The sequence below is a fragment of the Erpetoichthys calabaricus genome, chromosome 2, assembly GCF_900747795.2.
Source record: "Erpetoichthys calabaricus chromosome 2, fErpCal1.3, whole genome shotgun sequence".
Classification (NCBI taxonomy): Eukaryota; Metazoa; Chordata; class Cladistia; order Polypteriformes; family Polypteridae; genus Erpetoichthys; species Erpetoichthys calabaricus.
In genome coordinates this window covers 97,361,464-97,384,524 of record NC_041395.2, presented here as the reverse complement: position 1 = coordinate 97,384,524, position 23,061 = coordinate 97,361,464, and the positions used below count along the sequence as shown (strand labels likewise).

General features: G+C 37.5%; 1 protein-coding gene across 1 annotated transcript in view; it reads right to left on the bottom strand.

The window, feature by feature from the left end:
• Positions 1-23,061, bottom strand: part of LOC114645308 (mucin-5AC-like) — a 72,114-nt gene that overhangs the window by 28,716 nt on the left and 20,337 nt on the right. The window contains exons 17-30 of the mRNA XM_051922828.1: positions 20,534-20,789; positions 20,346-20,398; positions 20,081-20,181; positions 18,188-18,339; positions 17,418-17,556; positions 16,911-17,021; positions 16,161-16,340; positions 15,798-16,037; positions 15,360-15,516; positions 14,929-15,057; positions 11,620-11,770; positions 10,635-10,678; positions 9,742-9,960; positions 4,760-7,196 (exon numbers count right to left, since the gene is read on the bottom strand). Of these exons, the coding sequence (XP_051778788.1) occupies positions 4,760-7,196; positions 9,742-9,960; positions 10,635-10,678; positions 11,620-11,770; positions 14,929-15,057; positions 15,360-15,516; positions 15,798-16,037; positions 16,161-16,340; positions 16,911-17,021; positions 17,418-17,556; positions 18,188-18,339; positions 20,081-20,181; positions 20,346-20,398; positions 20,534-20,789 (4,369 nt within the window). The remainder of the gene's footprint in view (positions 1-4,759; positions 7,197-9,741; positions 9,961-10,634; positions 10,679-11,619; positions 11,771-14,928; positions 15,058-15,359; positions 15,517-15,797; positions 16,038-16,160; positions 16,341-16,910; positions 17,022-17,417; positions 17,557-18,187; positions 18,340-20,080; positions 20,182-20,345; positions 20,399-20,533; positions 20,790-23,061) is intronic.

Genomic DNA, 23,061 nt, shown 5'->3' with positions numbered 1-23,061 from the left:
AGTTGTTTCTGGGATTGCAGTTTTTGGAGTCGGAGTTTCCTTGCCAGTTGTTGGCTTTGGTGTTGTTCCTGTTGAAGTTGAAATGCCTTTAGTGCTGACAGAGGTTGTCTGTTCAGTAAGTGATGTTGTTGTTACCTCTGGATGAAGAGTAGTTTTTGGTGCTGTCTCTGAAGTTTCAGCAGTTGTTGGTGGTTTCATTTCTGTAGAGTAAGAAACAGATGTAGATCCCTCTGTTACAGTTGTGGATGAGAGTGGCCTTTCCGTAAATACCGTAGTTACAGGTATTGTGGATGGCACTTGTGTTGTTTCCTCAGAAGTTGTTTTCTCTGTGGTTACAGCCCTTATTGTGGTGCTTTCTGTTGTGGGGGTTCCAGTAGGGGGTACTCCTGTAGATTCACAGCCTCCACAGCACAAAAATCGAACTTCATAGTCATAGCACATTTTCACTTTGCCTTTCTGGTCTGAATTATTGCAGATAAGGCCAGAATTTACATTACATGTTATGGTTTGCTGGAGATCAGAAGCGGACATTTCAGGAAGCTGAACTGCTCTGCATTCAATCTCCATAGGCTGTTGACAGATATTGTAGCCAGCCTTTCTTAAGCTGTTGTATGTTTCATAATCTCCATTTGTTTTACTACTTGGACTAGATGAACTGATCCAAGAAGTCCACTGACATTTTGGAATGCAGCCTGATGTAACATGAGATGAGGTAATTGTGGATTCTGATGTGATAATTGTTGTTTCTTTGAGTGTAGTTTTTGGAGTTGGAGTTTCCTTAGGAGTTGTTGGCTTAGGTGTTGAACCTGTTGATGTTGTCACACCCTTAGTGCTTACAGATGTTGTTTCTTCAGTAACTGGTGTTGTTGTTAACTTGGACACAATGGTAGTTTTTGTGGTTGTCTCTGGAGCAGATGTAGTTGTAGGTGATGTAGATCCTACAAATGTAGATCCCTCTGTTACAGTTGTGGATGAGAGTGGCCTTTCCGTAAATACCGTAGTTACAGGTATTGTGGATGGCACTTGTGTTGTTTCCTCAGAAGTTGTTTTCTCTGTGGTTACAGCCCTTATTGTGGTGCTTTCTGTCGTGGGGGTTCCAGTAGGGGGCACTCCTGTAGATTCACAGCCTCCACAGCACAAAAATCGAACTTCATAGTCATAGCACATTTTCACTTTGCCTTTCTGGTCTGAATTATTGCAGATAAGGCCAGAATTTACATTACATGTTATGGTTTGCTGGAGATCAGAAGCAGACATTTCAGGAAGCTGAACTGCTCTGCATTCAATCTCCATAGGCTGTTGACAGATATTGTAGCCAGCCTTTCTTAAGCTGTTGTATGTTTCATAATCTCCATTTGTTTTACTACTTGGACTAGATGAACTGATCCAAGAAGTCCACTGACATTTTGGAATGCAGCCTGATGTAACATGAGATGCGGTAATTGTGGATGCTGATGTGATAGTTGTTGTTTCTATGAGTGTAGTTTTTGGAGTTGGAGTTTCCTTAGGAGTTGTTGGCTTAGATATTGAACCTGTTGATGTTGTCACACCCTTAGTGCTTACAGATGTTGTTTCTTTAGTAACTGGTGTTGTTGTTAACTCGGACACAATGGTAGTTTTTGTGGTTGTCTCTGGAGCAGCTGTAGTTGTAGGTGACCTGATCTCAGGAGTACGAGAAATAAATGTAGTTGTTTCTGTTAAGGTAGTGGATGTGTATGTCCTTTCTGTAGATATTGTTGAAATAGGCAATGGTGTCTCTGATTTTGAAGTCTCCATAGTAGTTTTTGGTATAGCAGTGCCAGTTGTCTCTGTTGCAGTTGTTTCTAGCATTGTGGTTTTTGGAGGTGTAGTTTCCTTAGCAGTTGTTGGTTTTAGTGTTGAGCTTGTTGATGTTGTCACACCCTCAGTGATTACAGGTGTTGTTTCTGTAGTAACTGGTGTTGTTGTTAACTCAGACACAACGGTAATTTTAGTGGTTGTCTCTGGTGCAGCACTTTTTGTAGGTGTAGCAGTGCTAGTTGTCTCTGATGCAGTTGTTTCTAGCATTGTTGTTTTTGGAGGTGTAGTTTCCTTAGCAGTTGTTGGTTTTAGTGTTGTAACTGTTGAAGTGGAAGTGCCTTCAGTGCTGACAGAGGTTCTCTGTTCAGTAATTGCTGTTGTTGTTACCTCTGGATGAAGAGTAGTTTTTGGTGCTGTCTCTGGAGTTTCAGTAGTTGTTTGTGGTTTAATTTCTGTAGAGTAAGAAGCAGATGTAGAACCCTCAGTTACAGTTGTGGATGACAGTGCTGTTTCTGTAACTGCCGTTGTCACAGGGATTGTGGTCTTTAGTTCTGTTGTTTTTTCTGTGGTTACCACCTTTATTGTGGTGCTTTCAGTTGTGTGTGGGGTTGTCTGTTCCAAGGTTGTGCCCAGTTGTGCAGTAGTTTTTGGAACTATGGCAGTGCTTGAGATGATATGTTTTGTCTGGGGAGACACAGTACTTCCCGTAACAATTGCTGAAGGTGTGGAGGCGCCGGTGACAGTTTGTGATTCAGAAGCAGTTGACATTTTAGTAGGAGGGATTTCTGTAGCCTCACAACCTTCACAGCATAAAAACTGTACTTCATAGTCATAGCACTGTTTTGTTTTATCTTTCTGGTCTGAATTGATGCAAATGAGCCCAACATTTACATTGCATGTTATGGTCTGTTGAAGATAAGAAATTGACTCTTCAGGATACTCAACTATTCTGCATTTAATCTCAATGGGTTGTTGACAGATATTGTAACCTGCCTTTCTTAAGTTGCTGTATGTTTCAAAATCTCCTTTTGTTTCAGTACTTGGGCTCGATGAACTAATCCAGGGTGTCCACTGGCATTTTGGAGTGCAGGCTGATATAACATTAGATGTAGTTCCTGAGGTAATTGTGGATTCTGATGTGATAATTGCTGTTGTTTCTAGGATTGTAGTTTTGGGAGTTGGAGTTTCCTTTGGAGTTGTTGGCTTTTGTGTTGAAGTTGTTGATGTAAGCTCAGTACTGACAGAGGTTGTCTGCTCAGTAACTGCTGTTGTTATTTCTGGTTGAAGAGTAGCTTTTGTTGTTGTCTCAAGAGTTGCTGTAGTTGTTGGAGATTTTTTCTCAGTGGTTTGAGATTTAAGGGTAGTGGTTGTGTCCACTCTTGATGTGGACGAGTGTAACGTTTCAGCTGATGTTGTTATTGTTGGTGCTATGGTCTTGAGTTCTGTAGTTGTTTTTGGAATAGTAGTTGTTTCTGTTGTAACTATATACATTTTGGTGGTTTCAACAGTCTCTTTAGGTCTGGTGACTGGGGTAGAAGATGACTGTTCAGTTGTGCTAAGGTAATGTGTGGTAACAGGTGGTATTTCTTTTGATGTTATTAATTGTGTGGTTGGAAAAGACTGGGTAGAAATTGTACTAGTAGGGTTTGTATTACATTTGCTGGTGCAGCATTTTACTCTGATTTTATAGTTGAAACAAATTGGAGGGATACCTTGATCTTCATTGTTGCAAATTAAACCGACAGAACGATTGCACTCTAACGTCTGTCTGAGTTCTTCTAAAGGTAAATCTGGAAAATCCACTGCCCTACACTCAATGTCTTCTGGTTCATCACAAATATTATAACCTTCCTTCCTGATATTTTCAAAGGTTTCATAGTCGCCAGTTGGTCCTGGATTAGGGTAATTTACATCAAACCATTCTGACCAATCACATGGCACACAACCTGTAACTGGTGAAGTGGTTGGCAGTGGTGCTATAGACCATGAGGTGGATATGCCTTCAGTGCTGAGAGAAGTTGTCTGCTCAGTAACTAGAGTTGTTGTTATCACTGGATAAAGAGTAGTTTTTGTTGTGGTTTCTGGAGTTTCAGCAGTTGTTGCTGATTTAATTTCTGTAGAATGAGAAACAGATGTAAATCCTTCTGTTATAATTGTGGATGTGAGTGGTCCTTCTGTGGATGTTGTAGTCAAAGGGATTGTGGTCTTCAGTTCTGTTGTTTTTTCTGTGGTTATTACCCTTATTGTGGTACTTTCAGTTGTGTGGGGGGTTGTCTGTTCCATAGTTGTTCCTGGTAGAGCAGTTGTAGTAGGAATTATGGCAGTAGTTGAGATGATATGTTTTGTCCGAGGAGATGTAGTGCTTCCCGTAACAACTGATGAAGAAGTGGAGGTGCCAGTGGCGGTTGTTAATTCAGAAGCAGTTGTTATTATATTAGTTGATGTTTCAGTTGGAGGACTTTCTGTAGGTTCACAACCTCCACAACACAGAAAACGAACTTCATAATCATAGCACAGTTTTAACTTGTCTTTCTGGTCTGAATTATTGCAGATGAGGCCAGAATTTATATTACATGTAATGAACTGCTGTAGATCAGAAAGTGGCACAGCAGGATACTCAGTTGCTCTGCATTCAATCTCCATGGGTTGTTGACAGATATTGTAGCCAGCTTTTCTTAAGTTGCTGACTGTTTCATAATCACCTTTTGATCCAGTACTTGGACTGGATGAACTGATCCAGGAAGTCCATTGGCATTTTGGAATACAGCGTGATGTAACGTGAGATGTACTACCTGAGATTATTGGGGATTCTGTTGTTGTTGTTAGTAAGATTGTAGTTTTGGGAGTTGGAGTTTCTTTTGGAGTGGCTGGCTTTGGAGTTGAACCTGTTGATGTCGTCACACCCTCAGTGCTTACGGATGTTGTTTCTGTAGTAACTGGAGGTGCTGTTGTCTCTGGTGCAGCAGTAGTTGTAGGAGACCTGATCTCAGGAGTACGAGAAACAGACGTAGTTGTCTCTATTAAAGTAGTAGATCTCTGTGGCTTTTCTGTGGATGTTGCTGTCTCAGGGAAAGTTGTCTTGGGTTTTGAAGTTTCCAAAGTAGTTTTTGGTGAAGTGATGCTTGGTGTCTCAGTTACAGCTGTGGATGAAGGTGTCTGCTCAGTGGATGCTGTAACTACTGATGTCATAATCCTTGTTGTCTCTTGGATTGTAATTTTTGAAGTTGGAGTCTCCTTAGCAGTTGTTGGCTTTGGTGTTGTAGCTATTGAAGTGGAAGTACCTTCAGTGCTGATAGAGGTTGTCTGCTCAGTAACCAGCATTGTTGTTATCTCTGGCTGAAGAGTAGTTTTTGTTGTTGTCTCAGAGGTTACAGCAGTTGTTGCCGATTTAATTTCTGTAGAATGAGAAATGGATGTAGATCCTTCTGTTAGTGTTGTGGATGGTAGTGGGCCTTCTGTGGATGATATAGTCATAGGGAGTGTGGTCTTTAGTTCTGTTGTTTTTTCTGTGGTTATCTCCCTTATTGTGGTACTTTCAGTTGTGTGGGGGGTTGTCTGTTCTATAGTTGTGCCTGGTAGAAAAGTTGTAGTAGGAATTAAGCCAGTAGTTGAGATGATATGTTTTGTCTGAGGAGATGTAGTACTTCCCGTAACAACTGATGAAGAAGTGGTGGTGCCAGTGGTACTTGTGGATTCAGAAACAGTTGTTAATATATTAGTTGATGTTTCAGTTGGAGGACTTTCTGTAGGTTCACAACCTCCACAACACAAAAAATGTACTTCATAGTCATAGCACAGTTTTAACTTGCCTTTCTGGTCTGAATTATTACAGATGAGGCCGGAATTTATATTACATGTAATGATCTGCTGGAGATCAGAAGCTGACATTTCAGGAAACTGAACTGCTCTGCATTCAATCTCCATGGGTTGTGGACAGATATTGTAGCCAGCATTTCTTAAGTTGTTGAATGTTTCATAATCACCGTTTGACCCAGTACTTGGACTGGATGAACTCATCCAGAACGTCCACTGGCATTTCGGAGTGCAGCCTGATGTAAAATGAGATGAGGCAATTGTGGATTCTGATGTGATTATTGTTGTTTCTATGAGTGTAGTTTCTTTTGGAGTTGTTGGCTTTTGTGTTGAAGTTGTTGAAGTGAAAGTGCCTTCAGTACTGACAGAGGTTATTTCTGTACTAATAGGTGTGCCTGTTGTTTCCGTTGTAGCTGTGGATGAGGTGGGTTGCTCAGTAGATATTGTAACTTCAGAAGTAATAATTCTTGTTGTTTCTGGGATTGTAGTTTTCTTAGTAGGAGTTTCATTAGCACTTGTTGGTTTTGGTGTTATTGCTGTTGAGGTGGCTGTGCTTTTAGTGCTAACAGATGTTGTCGGTATATTAACTGATGTTGTTGTTGTTTCAGACTGCAGCATAGTTTTTGTTGTTACCTCCTTTGTGACAGCAGTTGTTATTGGCATGGTTCCAGGTGATTGAGACGTAGGGGTAATTGCTGTTGTGGTATATATTTTTGCAGATGTTGTCATTACATGTTTACTTGTAGACAGTGGTGATGATGTTGTTTCACAGTTAAAATGATCACAACACAGTACTCGAATCTGATAATTGTAACACAGTGGAAAATCACCTTCTTGATCTGTATTTTTACAGATGAGCCCCTGGGAAATATCACATGTTACAATCTGTCCAACTTCAGTAATCGGAATATCAGGGTTTTTTTCTGCCCGACACTCAATTTGGTTAGGATTTTTACATATGTTCCCACCTGCTGCAATTATTTTGTTATATGTTTCATAGTCTCCTCCAGATGGTCCAAACAGTGGATAACTATTGTCATACCATCTAGACCATTCACATTTACGCTTGCACGATGTTGGAGGACTAGAGGATAATGGTGTTGGAATCTCAGTAGATGTAAATATTTCAGTTGGAGTTGTTTGCGTTTGAAGAGTAGGAGTCACTGTGCTCTCCTGAGATGTACTTGGGTATTGTGGCTGTGTTGTTGTTAGAGGAGGAGTGGCGGTTTTGATGGACGTTGACACCAAGGTGTTTGCCTCAGTTGTTGAAGAATATGTTGATGTCTTGATTCCACAGGGTAGCATGTCACAGCAGAGAACTCTTATTTCATAGTTCAGACATATTGATGGGTTGTCTTCATTATTACATATTAGACCAAAAGATGTATTGCACTGAATCACTTGACCAATACCATTCAGTGGAGTATTAGGATACTGTTGAGCTCTGCATTGCACTTTTAGTGGATTTGAACAAATTGAATATCCATTTGCTTTAATGTTGTCAAAAGTTTCTTGGTCACCCTTATTCTCCTTGGTTGGTAGGCTGACATCATACCAAACAGACCACTGACAGATCTCCTCTAAGCAAGAGGAAGTAACGTCAGCTAAATGAAAAACAAATATATGCATTATACACTGAGCATACTTCAAATACACTTGAATGCTGTATAAATATCAGCTACAAAAATTAAGAAATGTTAGAAATGGTGAATTTTAAGAAGAGATGCCACAATTCACATTAATATATAGGTGATTATACATGATGATTAAATTAATTGAATCTTATTATTTTTAGATGATACAAAATATATCACCTTTGAATTCTGTCAGTGCAGAAATTTCACCTTTGTTTTGAAAGAAATATATGCAGTATTTAAATGTTTACAAATACTTTTTGAGCACTTTGAGAGTACCACTTTTACATTCATTTTATATGATACAAGCATGGACAAAATACATTTTAAGCACTTTAAAACATTATAAGTTTACAGAACATACTTCCTTTGTGTTGATTTCATTTGTCACATTTTCAAACAAATTGAAGCAGATACCTTACAGTCCTATGCTTTCTAATAATAACAGAGATTTTAAAGATTTATTTTAACCAAAAGTACATGTATACATTTATATGCTTTCAAATGAACACTTTTAGTATTATTTTCAGTTTCACTTATTGAAGAGCCTCTTTGACTGTAGGTTTAGTTTTTAATAAGAAGCCAATTCATATTTTAAATTATGTCATTCGATTTAGCTGCTTGTTATTACATTATTAGAACTTCCACTTTAACTTAAACACACTTGAATACAAATTGTGCAAATATGTTTTCTGCTGTAATTGTGGCTTCCTGTAGTATAATGTCACCAGTAACGGCTCACTGCACGATGATGTGCAGTGAATACACTTGACTTGAGCTTTCTTCGTTTTCATACTGTTTCTCTGTGTGTTTAGCATTCGTTTGCTCAGAGGTTGATGCGTTTGCTGCTCCCTGAGCAGCTCTTCTTTTCTCCACCCTAGTGGCCTGCTTCTTTCCTTCTATTGTCGGCATCGTTTTGCATTAAAACTGATTAAGTCAATTTTTGTGTTGCAATTACTTGGTACATTTTCTTTAATTTTTCACTTAAGTTGGCACTTAAGTCTTCAATCTGCCTCAATAATAATTTAAGATATGAAGAGGTAGGGGAAGTGATGGTGAAGGTGGTAGGGATGAGAACGGCACCAGTACGCATGCACCAAACGGCCGCCCTGTTGGCCTCTGCTGAGAGTTAATTCTACAATAAAATAAAATAAAAAGAAGAATAACCTTGGAGGTCAATCACCCGAAAGGGGATAGTAGACGTCACGTAGTATATGTGCAGCAAATTTCAGGTCAATAGTTCAAATGGTTTGCGACCTACAGGTGATTTAAAATCCTAGACAGACAGACAGCCACAGTAGCGTATTATATAAGAAGATTGTCTATTTCCAACAAAAAAAGTGCTGGGGGACAAAAATAAGAGCCACTACTGATCTAAATTCATATTATGAAGGAGAAACATTTATCTAAAGATATGGAATATGTAATTTTACATAATTATCTAATTTACAATATTGTAATAAATGTTCGGTGGCGCAGTGGGTAGCGCTGCTGCCTCGCAGTTGGGAGATCTGGGGACCTGGGTTCGCTTCCCGGGTCCTCCCTGCGTGGAGTTTGCATGTTCTCCCCGTGTCTGCGTGGGTTTCCTCCGGGCGCTCCGGTTTCCTCCCACAGTCCGAAGACATGCAGGTTAGGTGGATTGGCGATTCTAAATTGGCCCTAGTGTGTGCTTGGTGTGTGGGTGTGTTTGTGTGTGTCCTGCGGTGGGTTGGCACCCTGCCTGGGATTGGTTCCTGCCTTGTGCCCTGTGTTGGCTGGGATTGGCTTCAGCAGACCCCCGTGACCCTGTGTTCGGATTCAGCGGGTTAGAAAATGGATGGATGGATGTAATAAATGTTTTAAATTTTTCACCCATGCTGGTTGATCAAAGGTGCGACGATAGATACATAAGTACTTCTATTTTGTTTTATTTTTAAATAATATAAATATATATATATATATATATATAATATATATATATAATATAAATATGTAATAAATAGCATGTTTATTTGGGAGTGATTTAGGTTACTTCAGCAGTGCAAACTTTCTTACTACAGTTTCATCTCAACTTCTCAGTCTTTAGTCTAGAGCCAGATATCAAGGACTTGGAGCATATATTGGTGATGCATTTTGCTTTTTATCTGTTTTACTGTTAAAGTTAACATTTTTAGCAATTTAACCATGTTGAGCTAAAGATGAGTTAAAGAAAAATAAGATTATTTAAACAAATTACAGGAAATGCTCAATAGACACATAGCACTCTTTTCAGATTCCAAAATGATCCTTAAATTGCATGGCATTTTCATTTAGCTTATTTATTGAAATTATTAGACCCCAAAAATTACTGTGAGGTGGGAATGGTACTCACTGAGTCTAGTTTTCAATCAAATCTTGTCCATTTGATGGATACTCATTTACTGCATGATAAAACATTCTGTCTGTACTACTGATCATATTATATAGGCGAACAATTTATTATTATATTTCTAATATAACACACATTTCTTAACCCTATTCATTGGTAAAATCATACCTGTTTTTGTAGGCAGTGTGCTGAAAGCAAACACTGTAGTTGAGGAAGCTGTTGTTGTTGTGGGGGTTGTTGTAGGCGTTGTGGTGCATGCGTAAATTTCTCTGTGAATTGTTCCATTCAGGTCACAATTGGCAGTAATACAGCTTCCTAATCCATCAGTGGTGTTGTAAATTGTTGCTCCATAAGGGTACTTGTTCCCATTATAGATGCAATAGCACTCTGCAAGTGAGATAAAGTGAGTTAAATTGAGATATATTGTAGAAACCACAAAAGTAAGTCATTGCATATATATATAGATGTAGTGACTTACATATATTTTTCACACACAAGATGAATTTAAATTTGTAAAGCTTTCCTGCACTACAAGTTCTGTCCATTGTTGCACTTTATGGTATGGTATAAGTAGTCTTATAATTCAACAGTAAGTTGTAAATATTACAATACCATACTTGAAATTACTGACTTAGTTTGAATTAGTTACTTTCAGACATTTTAAACTAGCGTTTGTATTTGGTAAGTACAAAATATTCCTCAGTACAACAGTCAGTGATATTGTCCTTCAAATGTAAAAGGTTTAGGTCAATGTAAAATCTAGATAGATGCAAATCAAACCGTTAATGATAGAAACCCTCAGATGCTAAAGGCGTTAGTCACAATAATAGTTACTACAACTAATAATGGTATAGCTGTTAATTAAAAAGAGGTGATTAATGTCTTAGCTCTAACAAACTGGAATGATTAATGATTTGGTTTATAAAAAATGAGCATTATCATTTGGTATTATTTGTTCACTCATGTTTACTTCATCTGTATCACATTTATTATTATTAAGGTAATCAGAAATTAAAAGAACTACTTCAATACACACTTCTGAATACATTGATAATACATACCATATATGTTATAGTCACACTGTATGCCATCAGATTTACAGTGGCTAGAAAGGAAACATAGGATAGGAATCAATATCATGAATTCAATTCTTAAAAAATCAAAACAGAATTTAAGCCTACTGTATTCTTATGAAAAAACAAAGAAAGCCTAAAACATATAAAACAAGGACACAACTAGGATAGCTATTGGGTCCATGAATGTTAGTGATCCACAGCTCCAGAAATTTTGTTTGAATTCTGACCCAGGCATCATCTCTGTGGGTTTTTCACTGAGTAATTCAATTTTCCCCCCACATGCCAAAGACATGCACCTTATATTATTTGGTAACTGTAATGATGAAGCACCATCCTGACCTTATGTCTCTGTTTTCAATTTTGGAGTATCTCTGAGCTCTGGAATGAAATTTAAAGCCACCTAACAGACAATTTACTTGCAAGTTTCAGATAGAGTGAACACAAACATCCAACTAACAGGTAGACTGGGAAACTTAATTTATGGAGACAGAGAGAAAAGAAGTAAGAGAAAGTCAAAAGGCAAATGGAATATTTTGGGCTTGTGTACTGGTATATTGAGGTGGGTCAGTGAGGCAAGCCATTCTGCTGGATAAACAGGATCAGGACCTAATTTGCAAAATGTTACGCACAGACAAAATGAACATTAATTGTGATTACAAGCTTAGATGTTGTGTAACAGGAAGCAAACTCCAAAAAGGATTTAGGATTTACAGTACATTGATGCAACATTCTTATTGTCTAGGTAATATGAAGTAGCAGTTAGAATACCAAATTACACATAGTGTTAGGTGATAATGTAAAATCTATTGAATAACTGAATAAACAGTATGCTGAAACTGTATAATTTGCTGTTGGGACTCCATCTGGAGTACTTGTCTGGTTTCTTAATGTTTAAATATTTGAAGTAAAACCTGACGTGTTTCATGCTGATTCACAAGATACATAGGTATTTACTTAGTTGATTACATACCATTCCTGGCAGTTATTGTTTGAAGGGACCAGATCTCCATTTTGGTAATGGTGTCCTTCATCATCGAAGCATCCACAGTCTTCACTTGGAACACATTTCATGCTGTCCTCATCAAAGAAGGGTTCTTCAGGTGGGCATTCTGGGTAGCAGCCTGAAATAGACAGTGAAAAATGATTCAGAAGTTGGGTAGCTTTAGATAGATTTTGAATTATAATTGTGATGATAGTTCTTTAGAATGATTATGAAATATCCTTTTTATGTATTAAATTAAGGGCGGCACGGTGGCGCAGTGGGTAGCGCTGCTGCCTCGCAGTTGGGAGACCTGGGGACCTGGGTTCGCCTCCCAGGTCCTCCCTGCGTGGAGTTTGCATGTTCTCCCCATGTCTGCGTGGGTTTCCTCCGGGCGCTCCGGTTTCCTCCCACAGTCCAAAGACATGCGGGTTAGGTGGATTGGCAATTCTAACTTGGCCCTAGTGTGTGCTTGGTGTGTGGGTGTGTTTGTGTGTGTCCTGTGGTGGGTTGGCACCCTGCCCGGGATTGGTTCCCTGCCTTGTGCCCTGTGTTGGCTGGGATTGGCTCCAGCAGACCCCCGTGACCCTGTGTTCGGATTCAGCGGGTTGGATAATGGATGGATGGATGGATGTATTAAATTAAAATTACTTTAGGAAAACAGCTTAAATAATATATTAGACACATTTCTATAGTCTATCTAATCTTACTTTACTGTTTTTTTTATATTTCAAATACTAATAGGTCAAATTTTTGTTCCAACTGTAAAATCAAAATTAAATATACAGCTGTAGTTATTAGAAGAACTCCTAAAATGATATTTTTTTCTAAGTATTTCTGTGACTTATTTTCTGTGCAAAATCGATTTCAAATTAATATCACCAATTCTACACTGAAATGATTGTTAGCTTTAGATAATGTTTGGTGGGTTTGTCTCACAGCTATAGATTACAGGCTTCTGATCTCAGCCTTTCCACTGTTTGTGTGGTGTTTGCACATTCTCTTCTGCCCTGTGTGTGTTTTGTCTGGGTACTCCAATTTTCTTCCCACTTTTCAAAGAAGAAGAAGTTAGGCTCATTGGCAACTTTAAATTGGCTTTGCATGAGTAAGTGTGGGTGTGTGGACCGTTAGATGGACTGACACACTTCCTATGGCTTGTTCCTGCTTTACAGCCAATTCTTCCCGAATAGCCTCCGGCCCCTGTGACCCAAAACTGAATAAAACTGGTTTTGACAATGAATAGATGGAAGTGATGTATCTTCCCACACATGCAGCATACAGTAGCTCTACAATTGTGGTGACACTGTTCCATGGCTAAATGTGAATGTGTGTTTAACTGGAAAATCATTAGGACACTTGGCAGGTTAATAAGTGTATGGTCAGGCATGTGAGGGGCTACAGCTGGAACAAATAGAATTTTTTTGTGAAATGAAAGGGATGCAATTTTAGTCATATGAGAAGTACCTAGGACTGAAGTCACTTCCTGTATCTAGGCAGTGCAGGTAAGCTATTATGATTAGAATGCTTCCTACAATATGTTTCTAGAACACTAACATCAGTGAAATTAGAGTGAAATTTATATATAGTGCCACTGGTAAAACCACCATCACATTACTTTACTTTGTTCAGGTCTGATTCACATTATCAAGGAAAGTCAAGAATGCCATTTGTTTGAGTATGATAAATATAGTATTTGAATTAAAGTTCTGAATCTGCATACAGCACAAACCATGAAGTCAGTAGAGAGTAAACATATTGTTAATTGTTGTGGGCAGTAGAAGGGAGCACTTATTGATCAAGTGAGGCCAGCTACCTGCAGTGTTTAATGTGTAACACAATCAATGGGCCATTGTACATATGTCTCTCCTGTCTCTGTGCTCTATACACTATCAAAAAAGGTGATCGATAAACAGAAAGAAAGCATGTACATTTTATATTTAACTATTATACATTCACTAATAACTATGGTAACTATTCAGTTACCTACTTGTACAGAGATTTTTTTCTTTTTCAGAATATCTGTTGGGATATGGTGCAACATTTTACAATGTAGTCCACTTTTTTAAAATAGATATTGAAAGACTTTTTTGCCTGTAAATCTAATTTCTTATTAGCTTTTCGATCAAGAGGCTGTACATCACAAGGAACAAAAATATTCATTTAGTTATCATACTTTGAATTATAAATTTCCCAGATGCATTCTGTGGTTCACTTCACTCTGCTTTTCTATCAACTAGACATACATTTTCTGCGCTAGACAAATTCTTCCAATGTGCTGTAAAACTGAAAAGTTGTTATTGTTTAAATTTAAATCTGAAATGTGTAAGTTGATATTAATACAATACCAGAGTAAATTGGGCTGTCATGTGTTGCTGTAAAATGACACACATCTCCATTACAGATTTGGCACTGTCATGAAATTCAACGCATTCTGTGCTTGTGAGAATATAGTGTGCATGTGCAGTGCAAATTGGTAGGGGACACAGATTGGGTAGCCACACTTCCCTCCTTTGCCATTATGTAAGATGAAATTCCTGCCTTTTGAGACATTTACAATATTTACAAATATTTGCTTAAAAAATGTTTTAATGTAGATAAAAATTTTCTAGTTAAGTCATTGATTGAAATATAATTATAACACTTTAAAATGTAACATTGTACATGTCTTAGTTACTGGGAAATATAATGAGATTACAGTAGCATGTTATCAAGTACTGCATTACTACTACTAATAATATGGCAGTTATTCAGCAAATTGATGAGTAGTTACAGTGAATGTACACTGCTATTAGTGACATTTAATATATATTGTCAGCTAAACCTTTTGTATTAGAAGATCATGGAGAACTGATGGGGATCAGAACAATATTAAATGCAAGGGGGGGATGCAACAATAGACTGGATGTCAGTACTTTTCAGACCATTTCCATGCATAATCCTATGATCAGCCAGTTTAGAGTTGGCAGTCAATGCAGCCTATAATACCTTGATCTAGGATGAAAGGTAAAACCCGAAGATCTGTAAAAAAATCCATGGAGACATGCAAAGTACAAGCAAACTACACATAGACAGTGACTGGACCAGGAATCAAATCCAAGGTCCTGGATTTGTGAGACAAAAGTGCCAACCACTACACTTCCAGGAAGTCCTCTTAATTAGGAGTACAGTACTGACTTTTTTCTTGAGAAAATATCATGACAGTTCTCATTGCTGGTAGTATTAGTTTATGTTCTGCTTCTGCAGTTATCCTTTTTGTTTTCCTCACAATGACTATGCTTGCCCTTAACTTGGTCAAAGTACCTTCAAGTCCTTTAATGTGCTCAGAGCACATTCCACTTGGATTGCGACAGGTCTTCATGCAGTGTGCTCCACAGGGCTTGTAGTGCCATTCACAGTCTCCAGGAGGGTTGTAATAGTCACAGAAAAGAGCTAAAAACAATTTGAGAACATTCATTTTACTTGGACAAGTTATATTATTACCAATCATTCATGACCGCAATTGATAAAATTCTTATTCATGTTGACTCTTACATTTATACATGTGTATTTAGACGAATTCAATGAAGTGTTGCAGCAAGAAGTTATGGCAATTTGAAGGGTGCAATGAATGCATCATAGAATGCTTTTTAGCTTCATAATAGCAAACATTTTTAGACAACCACATGTAAACATTTCTAGTAAAACATCGCTTTTAAGAACTGCTGTTAATTATCAGGACAAGAAAAACTTACGGCATATTTCTGGGCTCCGCCATGCCACACACACTTCTGCTTCATTACAGGCCTTGGCATAGGAGGCAACAGCTGTACAGAAACACTCACAGTCACCACCAGAATCGCAAGCACAGGAATCCTGCACACAGGCATCATAGTATGGGATGGGGTCCACCTTGAGGTTAAAGAACCATGTGATACATTGAGGTTACATTCAGATCAGTCGGTACTATTTTATGATTTTAGAATGGATTTTAGAGAACAAAGAAGACTTCTCTAAATTAATTAGATAATCTGACCAATATGGTGAGACTACATATTGCCATAACTAGTTAGTAAAAAAGCATACTACAAGACACAATGCTGCAACCCTGACATTTGTGACTTGGACAACAATAATGCTCATTACTATTTAGTTCAAGCAACAAAAATATATTTGATGAGTTTCAAGAGTACCTGATGGTGACAGTCTGTGAACACTACACTTTTGATGATGCTGCACTGTTTTTGAGCCCAGGACTGTCGGTAAGGGTTGGAAAGGCAGGGATCTTTAGCATATTTTGCATCAGGGCAGCTTGGTGACACCTTCCAGCTGTTTCCAAATTCAAGAGCATCAACAACAACTGACAGACTTCTGGTGGTGAAATCATTGTTTGCATCTCCATCATAGTTTCCACACAGGCCACAGACATCACCCTAAAAGGCAGTGGTCATGACTTATGAATTTTTCAGTTTTAATGTCATTAGACAGAAAGATAAATTGGTATTTCTGTAGTGAAGACAGGTGGGATTCATATCCTATTTTTTTCATTTCTTTACCTTAAACTTAGGGCTGAGTTTTATGAACATGCTGGTCTTCCTGTCCCACATAAGGATCATTCCATTATTAGCTTCAATCACAAGGTATATGCCCATTATCCGAATTTTGTAAGGTACTTCAGTTCCAGTGTTTCTTTGGATCACCTCAACATGTCCTTCTGACAATTTGAGTTCATTATTCTGGCAAAAATAAGGAAAATATTTTAGCAATTACATACTTTCAGCCAAAACCAAAAGAGTGCCTTCCAGAGGAGCATTTTACAGCACCCCTCCAAAGAAAAGAAAATAGATGTCCTGATTTATCTACAGCATTTTGTAAATCTACCTTTAGCTGTCTGGATTCTTACGAAGTGGGAACTCATCCCATCAGCAGTGGGAGCAAGGCAAAGCCATCCTGAATGATATACAACTTACTGCAGGGCACTGCCATACATATACACATTTGCTCATACAGTATGTACCATAATTTTATATGCTGTACTTCTGTAACAGATTTACAGTTACCAATGATCTAAACAGAGTATTCGTGTGAATGAATACAGTCCTCAGAAGAGTCCTGTGAAAGTAACTGAGAGATAATGAAAGCAGGAGGTACCTACCCTGTCATACTGAAGTACTGTGAGGTGGGAATGATACTCACTGAGTCTAGATAGATAGATAGATAGATAGATAGATAGATAGATAGATAGATAGATAGATAGATAGATAGATAGATAGATAGATAGATAGATAGATAGATAAGACTCATACCCCGAGGAACAGCTTTATTGCCTTGGAACAGGTGGTGCCAGTTGTTCCACACGGAATATTTTCTGTGACCACTCTAAAGGTTCCATTGTCTGGACTGCTGTTGCAATAATCCTGAGGGTAGAAGAAATTGAACCATAAGTGTTAAGGCATCAAAGTTAGTGTACATTTAGAAAGTCACTCAGTAAGTTTAATTAATGTATCATTGTCTGGTGATGTACTGTACCACCATACCTTCTGTGACACGCTACTGCTTTTTATCTGTTGATCCTACTATGTAAAATTGGAAATTTAGAGCATCCTCATTAGTGGTTGTTAGACTATGCTTAGAGTAAAAGACAAAATTCATGCTGAATTTCATTTTCCTTTCTTGTTATGTCACTTTGTTTTTAGATAAGAGGAACGTAAATAGTATTATTTTGATGTGTTTCTCCATTAATTCTGTTCAAATAATGGATGTAATATTCACTGGCATTTTTTTGTTCTTGCTAGAAAAAAATCTCAGCTTACCTGAGTAAGGGTGTATTCACAGTCTCCATTAAAGCTGAACCTTCTTTTATCAAAAGTGATATAATGGCCATCCCCATAGATGGCACAGGTACCAAGGCACTGGTTATTTGTGCATTTCCATTTTCTCTCTTTGCAGGTGCTGTCAAAAAATACAGTTCATCTAGACAGAGTCTTACAAAATTACGTGAAGTCTATGCAATTGCATGAAATGCTTCAGTAGTTTGTAAATAAAAGACAGAAAATCCTCTCCTTTAAATTCCTGCTCAGTGAATATATTTGTAAGTAGCAGGTGGACCTAGGTTTTTACTCAATATGATTACTCTTGTTCATTAACTAAACTTCCAAATTCACACTGAGAGTGCCTCTGTGTATACCTTCATTAAAAACCCAAGAAGTGTATGAAAAACCTCTAATATTTGACCACCCATGTTTGCATGGTGTCCATGTTCTATTCATTGAGCAACAATTAGAATTTTTACATTCCTCTAGCTGATATTTGACTCCTCTGTTCTACCTACATGTAGTTTACCAATGAGCCCAGCTTGACTTTTGTTTGTCAAGAAATAACATAAGATTTGAAAGAAGCCCATAGGTATTTCAGTTAAAGATGTATTTCCACAGAAACTACCCTACAAAATAGAGTTCATGCTGTCATATGGAAGCCTCATCTGAAATACTGGAGCATTTTTAAATATTTAAATGGCTAAGTATTGCTTTACTTTATGAGGTTTAAGACAATTTAGGAGTACAATGAAAGTAAAAAAAATTACCAGGTGTTACAGTCAACTTTAATTTTCTCCCCAGGTTGGTAGGATTTTCCATTGTGTACACAGGGACACTGGTCCTCTGGGATACAGTCACCATTTCCATCTGAGACCAAACCTTCTGGGCAAACACAACCGGAGATGCATTCTGTGCTATACTGTTGGACAAGAAAACACACACAGAATGGATTTTTGAACTCAGTCACTGTACATTCACAATATTAAGATGATTAACTATCACACTGTTATGTAAAATTCAAGTGTTTATTTAGAAGAAGCTTTATTATGAAAAGTCTATTAACGTCATTAACACATACCAAAAACAGGCGTAGATAAATCTTGTTAGGAGAGATTAAGCCTCTGTTTGTTATTACTCTGGCCCAGTCCATATAATTATGTTAGTTAGCACCTGACTACAATATGTAAAAAACATTTCCATATTTATTACATATATTTTAATAGATTCATAAATGTTTTCTGTTTTCAGATATTCAGATAATTTAAAAGAGCATATTTAATGATGTTTTTGTTGCATTTTATTTTTTTCTGGTCCTTAGTCTGTTTTAATTATTTATGTTTATAGACACAACATATTCTAAATATTTTGTCTTATTTTATGTGGACAAAAAAGCCCTGGAGGGTCACAGTGGATGCAGGTTTTCAGATTACCAAATTTCTTAATGGAAACTCATTTATTTGCTGCTAAAGCAATATGTTTTATGGGATAATTTTAGTCACTTGTTATGATTCAGATCCCTTAATCTCTTATTTTAGTTTAAAGCAGCTGCATATTTTAATTATTTCCTGTTTTCTTAACCTGCCACAGTTAATAACAAAATACAAATAACAAAGACACCACCAGCTCTCCAGCTAACTTGGTTCCATTTACTATGGTGAATTTGTACAGTGTAATTAAAAATGATCTTGGATGAAGAAAAGCACTAACAAGCAATATAATTAAATGTCAAGTTTCATTATCAGCAAGGACTGTCTTTTTATCGGGAAATTGGTTGGAGTGTGAGTGAAGATCCTAGATCTGTGCAGTTCATGCATTCATCCATCTTCTTATTAAGTTTTTTACTTATTTTGATACACTTTAAGATATCGGAGGGTATCAGAGATCTCTTGGAAAACCCATGCAGGATTTGAGTCCAGTACTCTGGACTTTGAATTTAGCTGTTGTGACACACTCGATTTAGTTTAAAAAAAAAAAGAATATATATGGCATTTCATAGTAGATTTCTTGTTTAAACTGTACAGACTATCAAATGTAAGGCATCATAGGGAATATCAGAGAAAATTGAAATAAAAAGCAAATTAATATGCAGTATTGTCAATATCAGTGTCAAAATGTCAGCAGATTCTTTGTTTTTCAAGAAGCCAATATGTCTAAGACTAGACAGACTCGAGTGATTGGAGGTTTTGTTTTCTACTTCTTTGTTGTCAGCTGGCCATAGTTAAACAGTTAATGAATAGACAGATATGGCTGGGCTCCATTTATGTTAATCAGTTTTGAACCACTATGCATTCCTGTCTGGTTAAACAAACTTGTGTCTGTATTTGTTCTCATTACGTAATTAATAATTTGTATTTTGTAATTGCATTTATCTGTGTATTAGAGTGGTCTGAGGCTGTACTTGGTGAAAAGTAGTATACAAAACTAAGATGAACTGAATTAAGAGGTTGCAATAACACTGCTAACTAAACACAAGATGAGCTATTAGTGTTGAGTCAGCCAACCTAGGTAAAGGTGTTCCTGCCAAGTTCATCACCTGGCTCTCTATACTGCAACAATGAAGCATTCGAGGTTTTAGCTCCATGTCTCTGTCTCTGTCTGTAAAGCTGGCACAATTGGAGATATACTGGATCAACTTTTAGATGATGTTCATAGCCACTTACACAGTTCATGTCTAGTGTCTGGCAACTTTTCTGACATTCAGTACCAAAACTATCTGATGGAGCACCACTGCAGTTGAAGAAGACCATCGGTTCACTACAGCCTTTGAAAAGAAACACAGAGAGAGGGAGTGTATTAATAAATCCTGCACTTTAGGTTGTGAAATTTCTAACATAATTTAGTGTACTCAAGCAACATGTTAAACTAAAAGCAGACAAATATTTATGATCACTTTATATTTTTCTAATAGTATAATCCCAGACTCACTTGTCTGCACTGACTGGAGTCCAATGCATTTCATTTTCCCTTGCAGGCAGGTGCTGGAATGAGAAAAAAGTAAAACTGTGGAATCTCTCCAAATGTTTAGTTACTAACACCTGATATGTCCAGCAATTCAGCATTGCCCCTTCACAATCCATCAAAGGGAAGACAAGCTGCTTCCATTTATTCCTTACCATGTGGTTCCTTCGTCACTAATCACCTCCTGTGCTGGTACTACAGTCCCCTTGTAATAGCAAGGACAGGAATCTGCAGAGACACACTTTCCATCCTCATCCATAAAAGTCCCTTCAGCACAACCACAGCCATCCACAGGCTCAAATGGCACATTGCAGGTGATGTCCTGGTCACTGAGGGATCGGCAAGTGTGGCCACAGCTAGTCATTTTGTATCCGTAGACCATAGTCCTAGGGCAGTTGGTTGAGTACTTAGCTGATGGAAATGGATAATAAATGATCATATGTTAAACAATGGAAGTGGCAGCAACCCCCCAAATCATATTTAATACTACATAGTTGGAGCAGTCATGAAAAAGTACAGTGATCTTTATAACAGTCTAACACCAGATATTTAATATATATTTGTGTTCTTATGGGTACAAATATCACATAATGATGTACATTTGAAGTTTTCATATATTTGTCTATATGGTTGAGCCTCCCCTTGGAAGAAAAATGTAATATACATTTCCATTATATTATACTATTGTTCTTTTTATGATTAACAGTGGGTTTTCTACATTATGGGCCAGCAGATGCTGTGCAAAACAAGTATTAAGCTTCTCTCGATAATTTAAAATATTGCTAAAATGTTTATAACAACCCTTAGCTTTGTATTTTTTTTCTAATTTCATATCATATGTTTAATGTACTTATAATTATGTCAATAAGTATTTGTACAATGACACAACTTTCAAAATTTTGGCTCTGTACCCCACCATAATGGTCTTGAAATTAAGCAATCATTAGCAATCATAAACAATCATTATTTGACTGAAGTGTAGACTTTCAGTTTTAATTTAAGAGGTTTACCAAAAATATCATGTGAGCCATTTAAGAGCCATTTTTATACATGGTCCCCCTATTTTCAGTGGCTCAAAAGTAATTTGACAAACTAACATAATCATAAATATAATGATCTTTTTCAATATTTGGTTAAAAATCCTTTACAGTCAATGACTGCCTGAAGTCTGGAACCCATGGTCATCTCCAAGTGCTGCATTTCCACCCTACTTTGGCTTTACCAGGTCTTTACTGCAACTGTCTTCAGTTGCTGCTTGTTTGTTGGACTTTCTGCCATCAGTTTGTCTTTATCAAGTGAAATGAATGTCCAATTCGGTTGAGGTCAGTTGATTGACTTGGTCATTGAAGAATAGTCCATTTTAAAATGAACTTGGTTTGCTTTTGCAGTATGGTTTGACTCATTGTCCTTCTGTACTGTGAAGTGTCATCTTATCCGTTTTGCAGCATTTGTCTGAATCTATACAGACACTATAGCCCTATACACTTCAGAAATCCACCTGCTACTTCTGCAGCAGTTACATCATCAATAAACACTAGTGACTAACTTCCATTCAGCAGCTGTGCATGAAAATGCAATAAAACTGCCTCTACCATGTTTCACAGATGATGTGGTATGCATTGAATCATGAGATATTCCTTTTCTTCTCTATACTCTTCTTTTTCCAGCACTCTTCTATATATTGATCTTAGTTTCCTTTGTCCAAAGAAAATTGTTCCAGATCTGGACAGGCTCTTAAAAATTGTTTTCTGGCAAAGTCTAATCTGTCCTTCCTCTGGTTGAGGTTTACCAATAGTTTGCACCTTGTGATAAACCCTTTCTCTTTACTTTCATAAAATCTTCTCTTGATTATAGACTTTGGCAATGATAGATCTACCTCCTGGAGTGTGTTCTTGGTTTGGCTACATGTTGTGAAAGGGTTCGTCTTCACCAAGGACAGAATTCTGCAGTTATCTACCACAATTGTCTTCTGTGGTTTTCCACACCTCCTGGTGTTGCTGAGCTCACCAGTGCCTTCCTTCTATTTAAGAATATACCAAATGGTTGATTTGACCGCACCTGGTGTTCCTGCTATGTCTCTGAAAGGTTTGTTTTGTTTTCTCTGTCTAATGATGGCCTGTTTTTACTTGCATGGACAACTCTTTGAACCTCATATTGAGAGTTCACAGTAACAGCTTCCAAACACAAATTCCACACTTGGAATCAATTCCAGACCTTCTACCTGCTTAGTACATAATGAAATAATGAGGGAACTTCTCCCACCTGGTTATGAAACAGCTTATTGGTCAAATGTCTAAATACTTTTGAGCCTCTGGAAATCGATGCAGGAAAATGGCTGTCATTCCTAACCAGCTCATGCGGTATTTTTGGTAAACCCCTTAAATTAAAGCTGAAAGTTTACTTTTCAATCACATCTTGATTGCTTTATTTCAAATCTACTGTAGTGGCATACAGAGCCACAATTATGAAAATTGTGTCACTGTCCAAATACATATGGACTTAACTAAATGTAGAAAAATATGGATTCTTATAGTGTGTGAGACTGTCTTCATGCCAGGTGCAGCAAACTTGTTTCCGGCTGAAGGGTTGGCTACTTGGCCCTGCAGTGGTCTCTGTACCCATGTATGCATGTGTTCATGTCCATTGTGAAATTTCCAATTTAGTGCCTGGACATGAAGGTCAT